This window comes from Tamandua tetradactyla, chromosome 3 (genome assembly GCF_023851605.1).
Source record: "Tamandua tetradactyla isolate mTamTet1 chromosome 3, mTamTet1.pri, whole genome shotgun sequence".
In the NCBI taxonomy this organism is placed as follows: Eukaryota; Metazoa; Chordata; class Mammalia; order Pilosa; family Myrmecophagidae; genus Tamandua; species Tamandua tetradactyla.
This window is the reverse complement of record NC_135329.1, coordinates 206884412-206897159: the sequence shown is the minus strand read 5'-3', so window position 1 is coordinate 206897159 and position 12748 is coordinate 206884412. Positions and strand designations below refer to the sequence as shown.

The window sequence follows — 12748 nt, the reverse complement described above, 5'->3', positions numbered from 1 at the left end:
GTCCTGCCGACGCCTTGATTTGCCTCTGAAATGGTGAGCCAGTAAATTCCCATTGTTTAAGGCCATCCACTGTGTGCTATTTGTCATGGCAGCCAGGAAACTAAGACAAGAGACCCCCAAACAAGATCCCAGCGGGGGCTTTGCTCCTGTCCCCAGCCTGCGGAGGTCTCACCTCGACTTTGAGGGGAAGTAGTGAGACACGGGCTGACTCGGGATCTCATAGCTAAAGCCAGGCTCTTCCTTTAGCCCAATATTACTCAAGGCTGGGGAATGACAGGAGTGCGTTTCAACACAGAGAAGACTCAAAAGTGACCACCAGGCTTGCCAGCTCTCAGCACCCAAGCGCCACCTCCCCATGGTCGCCCTGCTTCCTGCCCCTTCTAGGCCAACCCTGGCCTGTTGCCCGCTGGAGGATTTGCCCACATCTCCCCACAGACGGTCCTTTGACCGTGTCATGGCTACCTGAAGTTCAACACATGCACCCCCTTTCCCGGCCCCTCTATGTCACCTTCTCTGAACCTGGTAAAAGGGAGGAAATTCTTTTTCCTTCTCAATTTTCAGGATCTCCTCCCCTGTAAGATACTATTAAATCTCCAGGTTTGGGTGGGCCATGGTGGCTCAGCAGGCAAGAATGCTCACCTGCCATGCCAAAGGACCTGGGTTTGATTCCCGGTGCCTGCCCATGTTAAAAAAAAAAAAAAAATCTCCAGGTTGAATCTCAGCACAAAGTGAAGCTGACAGCCTCTCACTTCCCTCTGGGTCAATCAATGGGTAGCCTATTTTTAAGGCTCTCAGTACATGTTGCCAAATTGCCTTCTAAAGGGTGCACGAGAATGCCCGGGTCCCTAGATTTCTGCCAGCACTAAGAATTGCCATTGACTAACTCTTAGCCAATTCGATATGAAAAATCTCATTTTCATTTTCAGTTTGTTGATTACTTGTGAAGATGCATTTTTAAAACATGCACGTTACCTCTTTTGATGGGATTAGTAATGATGAAAAGCCTATTTCAAATGTCATTAGGTCTCTCTTTAGATGTGTGAGAAATTTTAATTCATGTTAAGAAGGGAAGGTTTCATTATTTGTGTAGCTTTCGTTATGAGGGTTTAGACTCGGGGAGGGGCAAGAAGAGAAAAACAAGGGAAAAGGTAGGCGAGGGAAAAGACAGAAAAGAAAGTAAAGGCAGGGAAGAAGAGAAAAAAAAGAAAAACATTGAATTACTTTGCATCTTCGGTCAGTGCCATGCCTGGGAGACAGGCTAGAGGAGACAGCCCATACACATGCCCCACTCAGCGAACCCTGCACTCCTGGTGCCCTCCTCTCTACCACTTCACATCCAGGCCAGCAGTTCTCAAACTTGTTGGCCTTGGAACCCCTTAACACTACTAAAAAATTTTAAAGACCCCAAAGAGCTTTTATTTATGTAGATTACAATTAGAAATAAAAATAGAAAATTTAAAATATATATTTAAATGTATTTTTGTGAAAAATAACTTTTTTTTTTCAGAACAGAAAATATTAGCGAGCGGAGAGGCATTATTTTTACACTTTTGCAAATCTCTTTGATGGCTGGTTTAATAGAAGACAGCTGGACTCCCACCTGCTCCTGTACTGGGTCTGTGCCATATCAGGCATTATGTAGTAGCTAGAAAACTCCATTGTATACTTGGGAAAGGATGGGAGTGGAAGAGTCAAATAATGTCTTAGACTTATTGTGAAAGTAGTTTTGACTTTCCTAAGAAGGTCTCAGGAACCCCTTAGGGGTGCCTGTTCCACCCTTTGAGAATCATAGGCAGGAGGAATTGATACACTCCCCTGTCTCCACTGCCAGAGGAGTATAACAGTATGTGTCAACATGGATGTCCTCTGACAATGATTGTCCTTCAGGGAATATATCGTAATTGTCCCAAAGCAAGGAAAAACGGCTTAAATGAACTCCATTTGGGAAATACTTAACTATACGATGGTCTATCCCCTTACTAGAGTATTATGTGGCTTAAAATTATAATTATGAAGACTATATCCCATTGTGGAAAGAAGAGTCACAGCCCTTAGTGAAAAATGCAGAACACGAGACTGACTCCGCAAAGAAAAGTAACAGACAGGGCCCAGAATTGTGGGAGAAAATGTTCCTTTTCTTGCTCGCTTTCCTTTTTCATTTCTTTCTCTTCTCTTTGTTAATGTTTATTTTGATGTTCGCTTTTTAATTTTTTTTTTTTTGCAAGAAGTAAAAACCAAAACTAGGGCTCCGTACCCTGTGCTGCTCGCCTGGGTCAGTGTGGTCAGGAGAAGAGAGAAAGAGGGCGCAGAGGCCCCGGGCTGGGGAAGCAGTGGGGGGGGGGGGCAGCGAGTGAGCTCTGAGGGGGGTCAGGGCTGCAGGGGAGGGGGTTTTTGGCTCATTTCTGATGTGCGCCTTCAGTGTCAATGTGAGAAGCCTGTGGCAAAACAGCCGCTGTCACATCTCACCTGGACGGTGACAAGGCTGGGTGAGGGGTGGAACTGTGTTTCGCTTTGCGAAGGGAAGGAGGGAGCTGGTGAGGGCGATTGCCGAGCCCAGGATGTCCTGGAGAGGACAGAGGCGCAGGTGGCCCTCCCGGTGTCACGAAGGAGCCGGGTGAGGGTGGCTGGAGGGCAGCGCTGGGGCCTCTTGCTCTGCAGGGCCCATTGGGCAGGTGAGCACGTGCCAAAGCTGCCTGGACCCAGTGAAGTGAGATTCAGAGACTTCCTGCTTGGACAGGGCCAGGGTCAGGCTGGTATTTTAGGAAGCCCTCAAGGTAGTCGCATGCCCCTGGGTTAGAGTAGAGGACACTGGTTGAGGTTGAACATAACAGTGCTGGAAAAGCCCTGAAGTTATCTAGTCAAGCTACAGACTCAGTTTTCCTGGGAAGGGGGCAGGGACTAGGCAATGGGTTCTATCCCCTTGAACTAAAAATAGATTCAAGTCTCTAATTACACTTTACAACTTGGCTGCAGCCTACAAGTGCACACAATGCCCTTTAATTATGTTCTTTCCCTTCACGTTTGAACACACAGTGGGTTGGCTGAAGGCCAAGGTGCAGCCGGTTGAGGCTTGAGGCTTGCTGCTTCAGCAGACCTAAAGATTTCCATCTTGGTCTGGACCACATGAAGTTCATTTCCTGTTACAAGTAGCTACACTTGCATTTTTCCATTTTCCTCCCCCCCCATTCATAAAATAATAAGGACCAACCTGGTCATTGTGAAATAGTCCCATAACCAGAAAGACTGTAATGGTAGGACCAAGAGGAAGCAGAGGCACGAGCTGTTGGGTGCCCAACAGGTCCACCAGTCCCAGAATATCCATTCGGCAGCCGTTGGACTACCCTGGACTGGACGTGGGAAAGGCGGGGAAGGGGGTCCTATAACGTGGCAAAGTGTGGCGGGCTGTTTTAAAGTCAATTGTACTAAAGCCCAGCATAGGAAAGTTGAAAAGAACTTTAGGTTGACCAAAGTGGAGGATGAACCTATGAAAATTCTTAGGTACTTCTTGGGATTCACTATGGTATGATGTGACTTGTCCTCCTCTCCAGTTCAGGTGGGGTGTCTTAAAGAACCCCAGAAGAGTACTGAAGGACAGGATTTGAGAGCCCACCTGCCACAGCTGTCTGGCTCTGGTTCTCTGGCCCCCATAAGTCTTAGGAGGTCCCCAGGGGTCCCATGGGCCCATCCCGCTTGTTGTGGCCTCCTGCTGTGGCCGGTCCAGGTCCCTCCCACCCCAGACCCACCTTCTGGAATGGTCAACTTCTGCCAACTGTGTTTCCTTGCCCTCTTCCCTGTCCCCCACTCACCCTCACGTCCCAGCAGCTCACCCAGGTCCCTCATCAGTTCACATCTGATGAGGACAGTCTCTAATGCACCCCCGTGCCACCATCATGCCTGAGAGAAGTCAGTCAGTCTGCATGATTAACAGCACCGAATTACATAGGTGAATGTGGTTAAAAGGGGAAACTTTAGGTGGCATATGTTATTCAAATAAAGATGAAACATAGGACTGTATGACGCAGTGAGCCCTTTAGGAGATGGGCTATGGTTAATAGTACAAGTAGAAGACTGTTCTTTCATGAATTATAACAAATGTATAACACTAATGCACAGTGTTACTGTGAGGGTGGTGTGTGGGGGAAAATGCACCACGGACACTCAACAGTACTATTGTAATAGTCTTTTATCAAGTGTAACAAAGGTAACTACTCTTAAAAAATAGTACAATTATTTAAAAAGTGCTATCGTTAATTGTAATAAATGTTCCACGTCAGTGCAAGGTGTTGGTGGTGGGACAGTGTATGGGAACCCTCCATTTGATGCATGATTGTTCTCTAAACCCACAACTTCTCTAATACAACCAATTTTTTTTTTACGTCAGTCTTGAGCCTCATCTCCTGCCAACCCTTGTTCCTATTGACTCAGTTGTCCCGAATGAAGTTTTATTCGAATCTGCTGGTTTATTTAAATCGGGATCCAAAGGAGGGCACGCGCTGCATTTGTTAGGGTCTCCCTCCTTTTTTTATTCTTTTCATGTCATTGAGCTGCTGGAGAAATGAGGTTGTCTGCCTGGGACTGCATCCTGCACTCACGTAAACAACTCAAATCCTCCCTTGGTGCTCATTCTCTAAATATACCCCAAAATCTAAAGGAAATTGCTTCCCCAAACTCATTCAAACACTTCCTTTCAGTCATTTTCTCTTCTTTCCCTCTTTCTAAAATCCCAACTACCCAATTCCTCCTCCTCATTTGGTCTGCAGGGTTCACCTGCCTGCCCCCCCCCCCCCCAACTCCCGTAGCTTTGCCCAATCACCTGAATCACGCTGCTTTCCAGCCCTCCATGCTTTGTCCACAAGGGCATTTACTATTCAGAGGAGAGACAGAGGCCCGGGCCAAGAGGCGGATGGAAGTAGCACATGCGGTACTCACTTCTCTTTTGGGGGGGGGAGGTCTGTGGGTGTCCTTATCAGTTGGGGTATCTGTCTTCTTGGCCAGGCAGCAGCAGCCTGTGGTTGGGCTGGTAGCTCCCTGCATCTCTGCATCTGCGGGGCTGCCTGTCGGCCCGAGGCTGGGCAGGCGGAACTTCTTCCATGTCTTTCGGTGGGTGGCCAGGGACTGAGGAGTCGAGAATAAGCTCAGGGTAAGTTTGTGACAAAACATTCAACCATATTCTTCCCACTCCTAGAAGACTGTCTTAGCCCAGAGCAAACTTTGGGGTACCTCCTTGTTGAGTCATTCTCCAGGGGCTCGTGGGGCATTTTCGATTTTACTCTGAGAGGTAACTCTCGTGCCATGTCACAGTCATCTCTGCTGGGGACGTGTTTCCCTCTGTGCTAACAGGCCGTACTTCCTGGAATCCAACTTCCTTCAATTCCCCTCCGCAGGATTTCTTCCCTTTACCTCCAAAACTTCTGGGGTTTGGTCAGGGATCCAAGTCTTCACACGGGCGAGGCAGGCACAAATCCAAGAGTCCATAAACTCAGGTGTGCAAGGAATATCACTTCTTTTTTCTAGGACCTAATTTCTGTTTTGAGGACCCCTAGTCTTGGTTGACTGGGATTCTTCTCTTTTCTGAGGGAAGGCAGAGAAGTTTGGGGGGTGGGAGCTGAGCTATGTGGGCGGGAGGTGACCCTCCGTGCCTCTCTTGGACCCATGCTGGCAGCCACTGAGGAGCCCTGTCCTGCCTGGCCCCGACCCTCAGCTCCCACAGGTTGCTGCTGCCGCATCTACATTTCGCCCTGTTTTGATCCTCACCCACTGTCTCACTCCTCACGGGGCTCGTGGAATAATTCTGTAGAGCCTGCGCTGTGGGAAACCCTGGGGTTGACAGGATGAGATGCCTCAGGGTTTCCCACAGTGCCCAGAGGTTAGACTGGGAATCCCCGGGAGTCTCAACCTGGGCAAGGACCCTCGTGCTGCCACGCCTCCTTGCTTTCTGATCCCCAGTCCCTGTCTGGGATTCCGTGGCCCTCTTCCCTGGGGGTGCAGCTCTCTTCCTGGGAGTGGTGGTGAGAAGTGGCCATAGACTCCTTCTCTGTGACCCACCACCTCTCAGGGCTTCTACTCTCAGCCTGCTCTCCAGCCCCAGCCCCGGCTCCCTTTTTCCCTATTATTGGAGTTCTGCCTCATCAGGAATTTTCTCGGCCCTCAGGGCCTGGGCTGCTATCTCTGGAAGGCCATTTTTTCTGCTGTTTCTTAGGCTCTGTTTGCTGGGAGGCTCAGCTTCCCCAGTAGGGGAAAAGCCAATATGAAGTGTGGGGAAACGTCTTCAGTTAGTATTTCAGAATAGTATCTACCACCTATATTTCCACCCGAGTCCTGATTGGGGCTATTTGAGAAGGCCCCATGACCTTTCTCCACAGGGTTTCTGGTTTAGAATGGCTATCCATGGTCGATACCAGCCAAAGCCAAAATGGGATGAGGTGGCCACTCAGCCTCTTCTCGCCGACAGCTGAGCGTCATTGCAGCTGAGCCCACTTCCTGTGGGGAACGTAGCATGGGCCTAGGTTCTTGTTTCTGGTTCCTGGTTCCTTCCTAGGAAACTGTACTGTTTTAAGTTCCTCCCCTAGGATTTTGAGCTCAACTCCTGAGCCTCAGTTGAGGACCAGGGACCGGGTTATCAAAGGTCAAGGGTCCAGCTGTGGGAATCCCAGGCCGCGCCTCCGAGAATTTCCTACCTTACATTCAGTCATGCCCACTGTGCGCTCTCGGCTCGCAGCTCCTCTGCTTGGCCGGCCTGTGAGGACCCCACCACCCTCAGGAAGCTTCCCTGTCATTGTGGACCCTGTACTCAGGGAGGGTGTGGCTGCCTCTGGACCCCAGGCTTGCTGCTGCACGGCCCCTACCCCACCGGCTACCATGTCCACCCCTCCCACACCCACATGCCCACGTGCACACAAGGCCTCTCTGCCTTGTGACAGAGACCCCCACCCCCACCCCCACCCCCAGATGTCCTGAATGATTTTCCGGCTGTTTGGGGCTTGGGTTACTGATTCTTAGCCTGACAAGGCTAAATTTTCAGAACCTTGTCGCTAACTGTTTTCTGGGTCACAAACTTCTCTGCAAATCTGATTAAAACAACACACCCTTTCCACAGAGAACAGCACAAAATCACCAGCACACGACCTCTGCATCCAATTTCAGGACAATTCTGGTCCACTGAAGGGCCACCAGAGGTTGACTCCTGAGAAGCTTTTGTGAACTAGCTCCCTGGTTTAGTTTGGGTGGCCTCTGTGCCCCTTCCTCCCTTCTCTGCTCCCCTTTTTCTGCCTCCCAATTGCAGGAGCCCTCACCTCGGACCTCCCTGGAGCCACTGCCAAATTCGGAGGCCAGAGCATCCTGTGGGAGACCCTCTGGGGACAAAGGACAAGCTGGTCCTTTAAGAAAAGCTGAGACGTAGCTCGGCCTGCCCTCAAAACTTGGGTTTGTTTACCTTTGGAGACCCAGCTGTATTTTATTTACGCCTTGCCTTGTTCTTCCACTGACCTGAGACAGCTCACAGGAATACGCATAGCTGCATAGCAGTATACAAATACACAAAACACTGGACCAGGTTTAAGAAGGCTTAGACTCCTCGGCCAGCTCCTGCGGTTCGCTATACTTGCTCTTTCCTCTGCCTGGAACATGTCCCAAGACAGGCTCACAGCTCACTCCCTCGCCTCCTTCAGGTCTTTGTTCAAATGTCACTTAACCACTGGGGTTTCTCTGGCCTCCCTATCTAACGCTGCCAGCACGCTCTGTTCCCCTACTCTGCTTTTATTTTCTTCATCACACTTGCTATCTAACTTGCTGGTATTTTTGCTTCAATATTTTGTGTTATCTGTCTCTTCACCCCACCATTAGAATGCAGGCTCTACAGGGGTGGTTTTTCTGTGTGTCTCTTTAATTATTATGTGTTCCTAGTGAATACAGCAGAGTAAGTGCTCAAGATGTATTTATTGAATGAGTGAATAATTTAATAAAGGAAGGAAAGAAAATGAGCTCGAGGTAAGCTGTCTAGCAAGCCCTACCCCATTGCTGTGTGGCGATATAGATTTAACTGTGAACAGATTCTTGACTTCCAAAGTCAGAGGAAAATGCAGGTATTGTCTGTGGGGTGGTAGGTGGGGGTACAACTCTAGCCCAAGCTCTTTCTCTACCACAGATGTGGAGGTGCTTCAGCACTTTGGCGGGGGGGGGGGGGGGGGGCGGGTCCCACTAGGGTTTGAGGGAATGTAAAGGAAGAGTTTGGAAGAATGTAAAGGAATGTGCAGACGTGAGGAGAGGCAGATTAGGAGCCTGGCATTGAGGCCTTGGTTATGAACTCTAGGGAGTAGAGGGCTGAAGATAGAAGCAGGAGCTGTTTCCTGAGAAACACTGGGAGCACAGAAGACAAAGTGACACAGTTGAGAAACACTCCAGCCCACCGCCTGGAGGCCAGCATGGCTGCGCCATCCTGAGGCCCACAGAGAGCACAGCAGCTACAGCATACCAGCAGATGCCTGGGGGGTGGGGGCAGCAGATCTCAGGGGCACCCGAGACAGAGGTGATGTTCTCTAATGCCGAGTCGTTGGCAGAGGAGTCATCTTAGCTGTGACACTAAGAAAGTCAGAGCTGGGGGTGAAGACTCTGGATGATATCAGCTGATAAGGGAAGGATGTGCTTATGACCCCAGAAATGAACAGGGGATACTGTCAAGGGAGCTGGAGACCCTTGCCTAAGCACGTGGGCTGGTAGCCATCCCTGTTAATTACACACCTGGATTTGTCCAGCCATAAAGACATGTGTACACGGGCATCAGGGCCCATGACCAGCACCAGGAGAACGTACAGCAATGATCTAAGCTGTTCAAGGTAATTCCTCTCCTGTTGAAAAGGATTGGTTTAAGGATAGGCATGTGAGGTGATTTAGGCAATGAAATGTGAGAGGAAATTTGCTAGGGTGGGTGGTTTCTTTTCTCTTAGAACATGCAGAAAAGTTATGTCTTTTGCACCTCTGCTCCCTACCCCCATCCTACTGCTATTTGAAGATGTGATGGTTGGAGCCACAGCAGTCCTATTGCACCATGAAGGGATAGTCTGAGGGCAAAGCCAACACAATGGGGTTTCCAAGGCCGAGAGGAAGGAACCTGGCCCTTGAAGACCTGGCTGAGCTGCAGAATCAACAGTCCTGGTGGTTCTGCTGATTGTGTGAGATAATGTTTCCCTTTGTGTTGAGGACATTCTCAGTTACATTTTCTCTTATTTACAACCCAAAGAACTCCAACTAACACTAATAGCAAAGTGGGTGATTTTGTTAACACGACTCCATCTTAAACTTTGAGCTGGAGGGGCCTGGGGACTGTGGCTCACGCAGATTTGCATTATGTTCTGTCTCTGAGAAACTTTGTTGTGTTCTCATGTGAATCTTGTAACAGCCCCAACTGCCTTCTTGCTTTATGCTGAACTGGACTCTAACATATCAGATGGAAAACAACTATTTTCAGATATTGGGAACCGAGAAACACAGGACAGTGATCCCTGAGAAAAGGGAAACAAACGAGGTGAGCCCCATGATTGCCCTAAACTTCTGCCTGATGACAACGTTGACTCCAGCTCGGAGGGGGATCCCATGTAAAGCGCAGAGGTCTCAGCGAGTTGAGGATCATCATATTGAAGGTCAGAGACGCGAGGCAGCTGGTATCCGTGAGGGAGAATACCAAGAGGAGAGAGTCACTCCAGAGATTTCTGGAGAAAGAGCTCTAGAAATCGACATGGGATCTGCTTGACTCTGTTGTTGGATTCTAAAGCATGTGCATGCACTGTGAGACTGGGCAAAAAACCACAGGGGAGCTGTTAGCTGAACCCAGAGTTCGCACAGGGCTGGGAAGTATTTGAATTCTGATCAACCATAGTAGAGAGGCCTTGTAGAAAATGCAAGGCAATCAGTGGAGACCTTAAGAGGGTAACACCTTAGTAATAATGCTAAACTAGTCACAGAGAAGAAGCTGCTCAAAACTCACTCTTAAAAATCTTTAAAAAAAAAAAAAAAAAGCTTAAAAGGATCAAACTGATCTGCTTCGCCAGAGCCCAGCACTCTTTAAAGGAGAGCAGCAAAATCCAGACTCAACAAAGCAACATTCACAGCATTCAGCATGTAATAAAAATTACCAGGTATGTGAGGAAGCAGGAAAATGTGAATCATGAACAGGAGGAAAACTGGTCACAGACTCAGAAATAGCAAAATGGTGACGCTTCTAGAAATGAAAAATGATATCTGAAATGAAAGTATTTACAATGGCAAATTAAATAGTACACAGAGAAAAATCGGTGACCGTAAAGACACAGCAATAGAAACAAGTCAAATTGAAGCACAGACAGGGAAGAAAAAGACTAGGGGAAAACACCACCAGAGCCCCCGTGATTTGCTAGGCTATTCAGTGGTTGAACCTAAAAGTAATTGAAGTACCAGAAGGAGAGGAGAGAGTAAACGGAACAGAAAATTTAAAAAAAGTCAATAACGTAGAAAACAAATAGAGAGCAATTAATTAAATCAAAATCTGATTTTTGGAAAAAATCAGTAACATTGATAAAGCTCTAGCTAGACTGATCACGATGTGAGAAAGGGGGTAAGGGAAGGGAGAGAGAGATAAAGAGAGAATGAAAACTACCAATAGCAGAAATGAAAGAGGAGATATTCCTGTAGATCTTACAGACTTAAACAGATAATAAGGGAATAGTATGTACAACTTTTTATGTCAATAAAATAATAACTTAGATAGAATAAACAACCTCTCTGAGAGGCAAACAATAAGAAATAGCAAAATTGGAACAGCCCTAGATCCATGAAAGAAATTGAAATAGTAATTTTAAAACTTTCTCATAAAGAAAACCCCAGACCCAGATTAGTTCACTGATAAATTTTATAAAACGTTTAAGGAATAAGTGAGTAACTCTTCACAAATAATTCCAGAAAAATGAAGACAAGACAATACATTTCAGCCATTTTTGTGAGACTAGAATTACCCTGGTAGCAAAACCAGACAAGGTCATTGAAGGAGGAGGAAGTGAGGAAGGAGAAGAAAGAAAGAAAAGTACAGACCAATAGACTTTGTAAACACAGTCGCACAGCAAATCCACCAATGCACAGAGAGGATATTATGTTATGATAAAGTGATATTTATTTCAGAATGTGAGGTTGATTTAACATTTGAAAATCAGTGTAATTCATCAGGCTAACAATAGCGTTGCAAAACAACCCTATGATACTCTCAATGAAATACAGAGGAGTGCTTGACAATATTCAACATCTATTCAGGATAAAACTCACTTGAAAAATAACAGTTTCTCCTGATATTCTCACAAGCAGTGGGGACAACAAAAGCAATAGGCAGGGCCCTCAATCTTGGGATTTGTTCATATGAAACTTATCCCCGCGAAGGATAGGCTAAGCCTACTTAAAATTAGGCCTAAGAGGGCCACGGTGGCTCAGCAGGCAGAGTTCTCACCTGCCATGCTGGAGACCAGGCTTCAATTCCCAGTGCCTGCCCCTGCAAAAAAATAAAAAAGAGATAAAATTAGGCCAAAGAGTCACCCCCAGAGAACCTCTCTTTTTTTCTTTAATTATTTTATTTTTTTAAATACCAAAAAACACCTTACAAACGCAAACATTCCGATTTTGATCATTCCATTCTACATATATAATCAGTAATTCACAGTATCATCACAAAGTTGCATATTCATCATCATGATCATTTCTTGGAACGTTTGCATCTATTCAGAAAAAGAAATAAAACGAAATCAGAAAAAAAAATTTATACATACCATACCCCTTACCCCTCCCTTTCATTGATCACTAGCATTTCAAACTAAATTTATTTTAACATTTGTTCCCCCTATTATTTATTTTTATTCCATATGCTCTACTCGTCTGTTGACAAGGTAGATAAAAGGAGCATCAGACACAAGGTTTTCACAATCACACAGTCACACTGTGAAAGCTATATCATTATACAATCATCTTCAAGAAACATGGCTACTGAAACACAGCTCTGCATTTTCAGGCATTTCCCTCCAGCCTCTCCATTACATCTTGACTAACAAGGTGATATCTATTTAATGCGTAAGAATAACCTCCAGGATAACCTCTCAACTCTGTTTGGAATCTCTCAGCCATTGACACTTTATTTTGTCTCATTTCACTCTTCCTCCTTTTGGTCGAGAAGGTTTTCTCAATCCCTTGATGCTGAGTCTCAGCTCATTCCAGGATTTCTGTCCCACGTTGTCAGGAAGGTCCACACCCCTGGGAGTTGTGTCCCACGTAGACAGGGGGAGGGTGGTGAGTTTGCTTTTGTGTTGGTTGGAGAGAGAGGCCACATCTAAGCAACAAAAAAGGTTCTCTTGGGGATGACTCTTAGGTGTAATTTTAAGTAAGCTTGACCTATCCTTCGTGGGGTTAAGTTTCATATGAACAAACCTCAAGACTGAGGGCACAGCCTATAGCTTTGGTTGTCCACACTGCTTGTGAGAATATCAAGAATTCAACTTGGGGAAGTTGAGTTTTCCCCCGTTCTCACCATTCCCCAAAGGGGACTTTGCGAATAGTTTTTTATTCACTGTTCAAATCACTCTGGGATTTTTCGGGGCATTACTCTGGTCAAACCAACAAAGTCTCATGTCCTACTCAAGGTTCCATGTACATATGGTGTTCAATTAAGCTGTCTGCATAAGTTATATTAGGAAATGCACTAGTCAAAATATAAATTTTGTACCAGATAAACATTTTTTGCTGT

The 12748-nt window shown here is 46.7% G+C and overlaps 2 protein-coding genes across 3 annotated transcripts in view; both read left to right on the top strand.

Annotated features, from left to right (window-relative positions):
- LOC143678206 (uncharacterized) overlaps positions 1–7868 on the top strand; it is a 52636-nt gene extending 44768 nt beyond the window's left edge. Inside the window, exon 4 of the mRNA XM_077155408.1 lies at positions 7283–7868. Within this exon, the coding sequence (XP_077011523.1) occupies positions 7283–7399 (117 nt within the window). The 3' untranslated portion in view covers positions 7400–7868. The remainder of the gene's footprint in view (positions 1–7282) is intronic.
- Positions 1–12748, top strand: part of GPR55 (G protein-coupled receptor 55) — a 57329-nt gene that overhangs the window by 6971 nt on the left and 37610 nt on the right. The window lies entirely within an intron of this gene.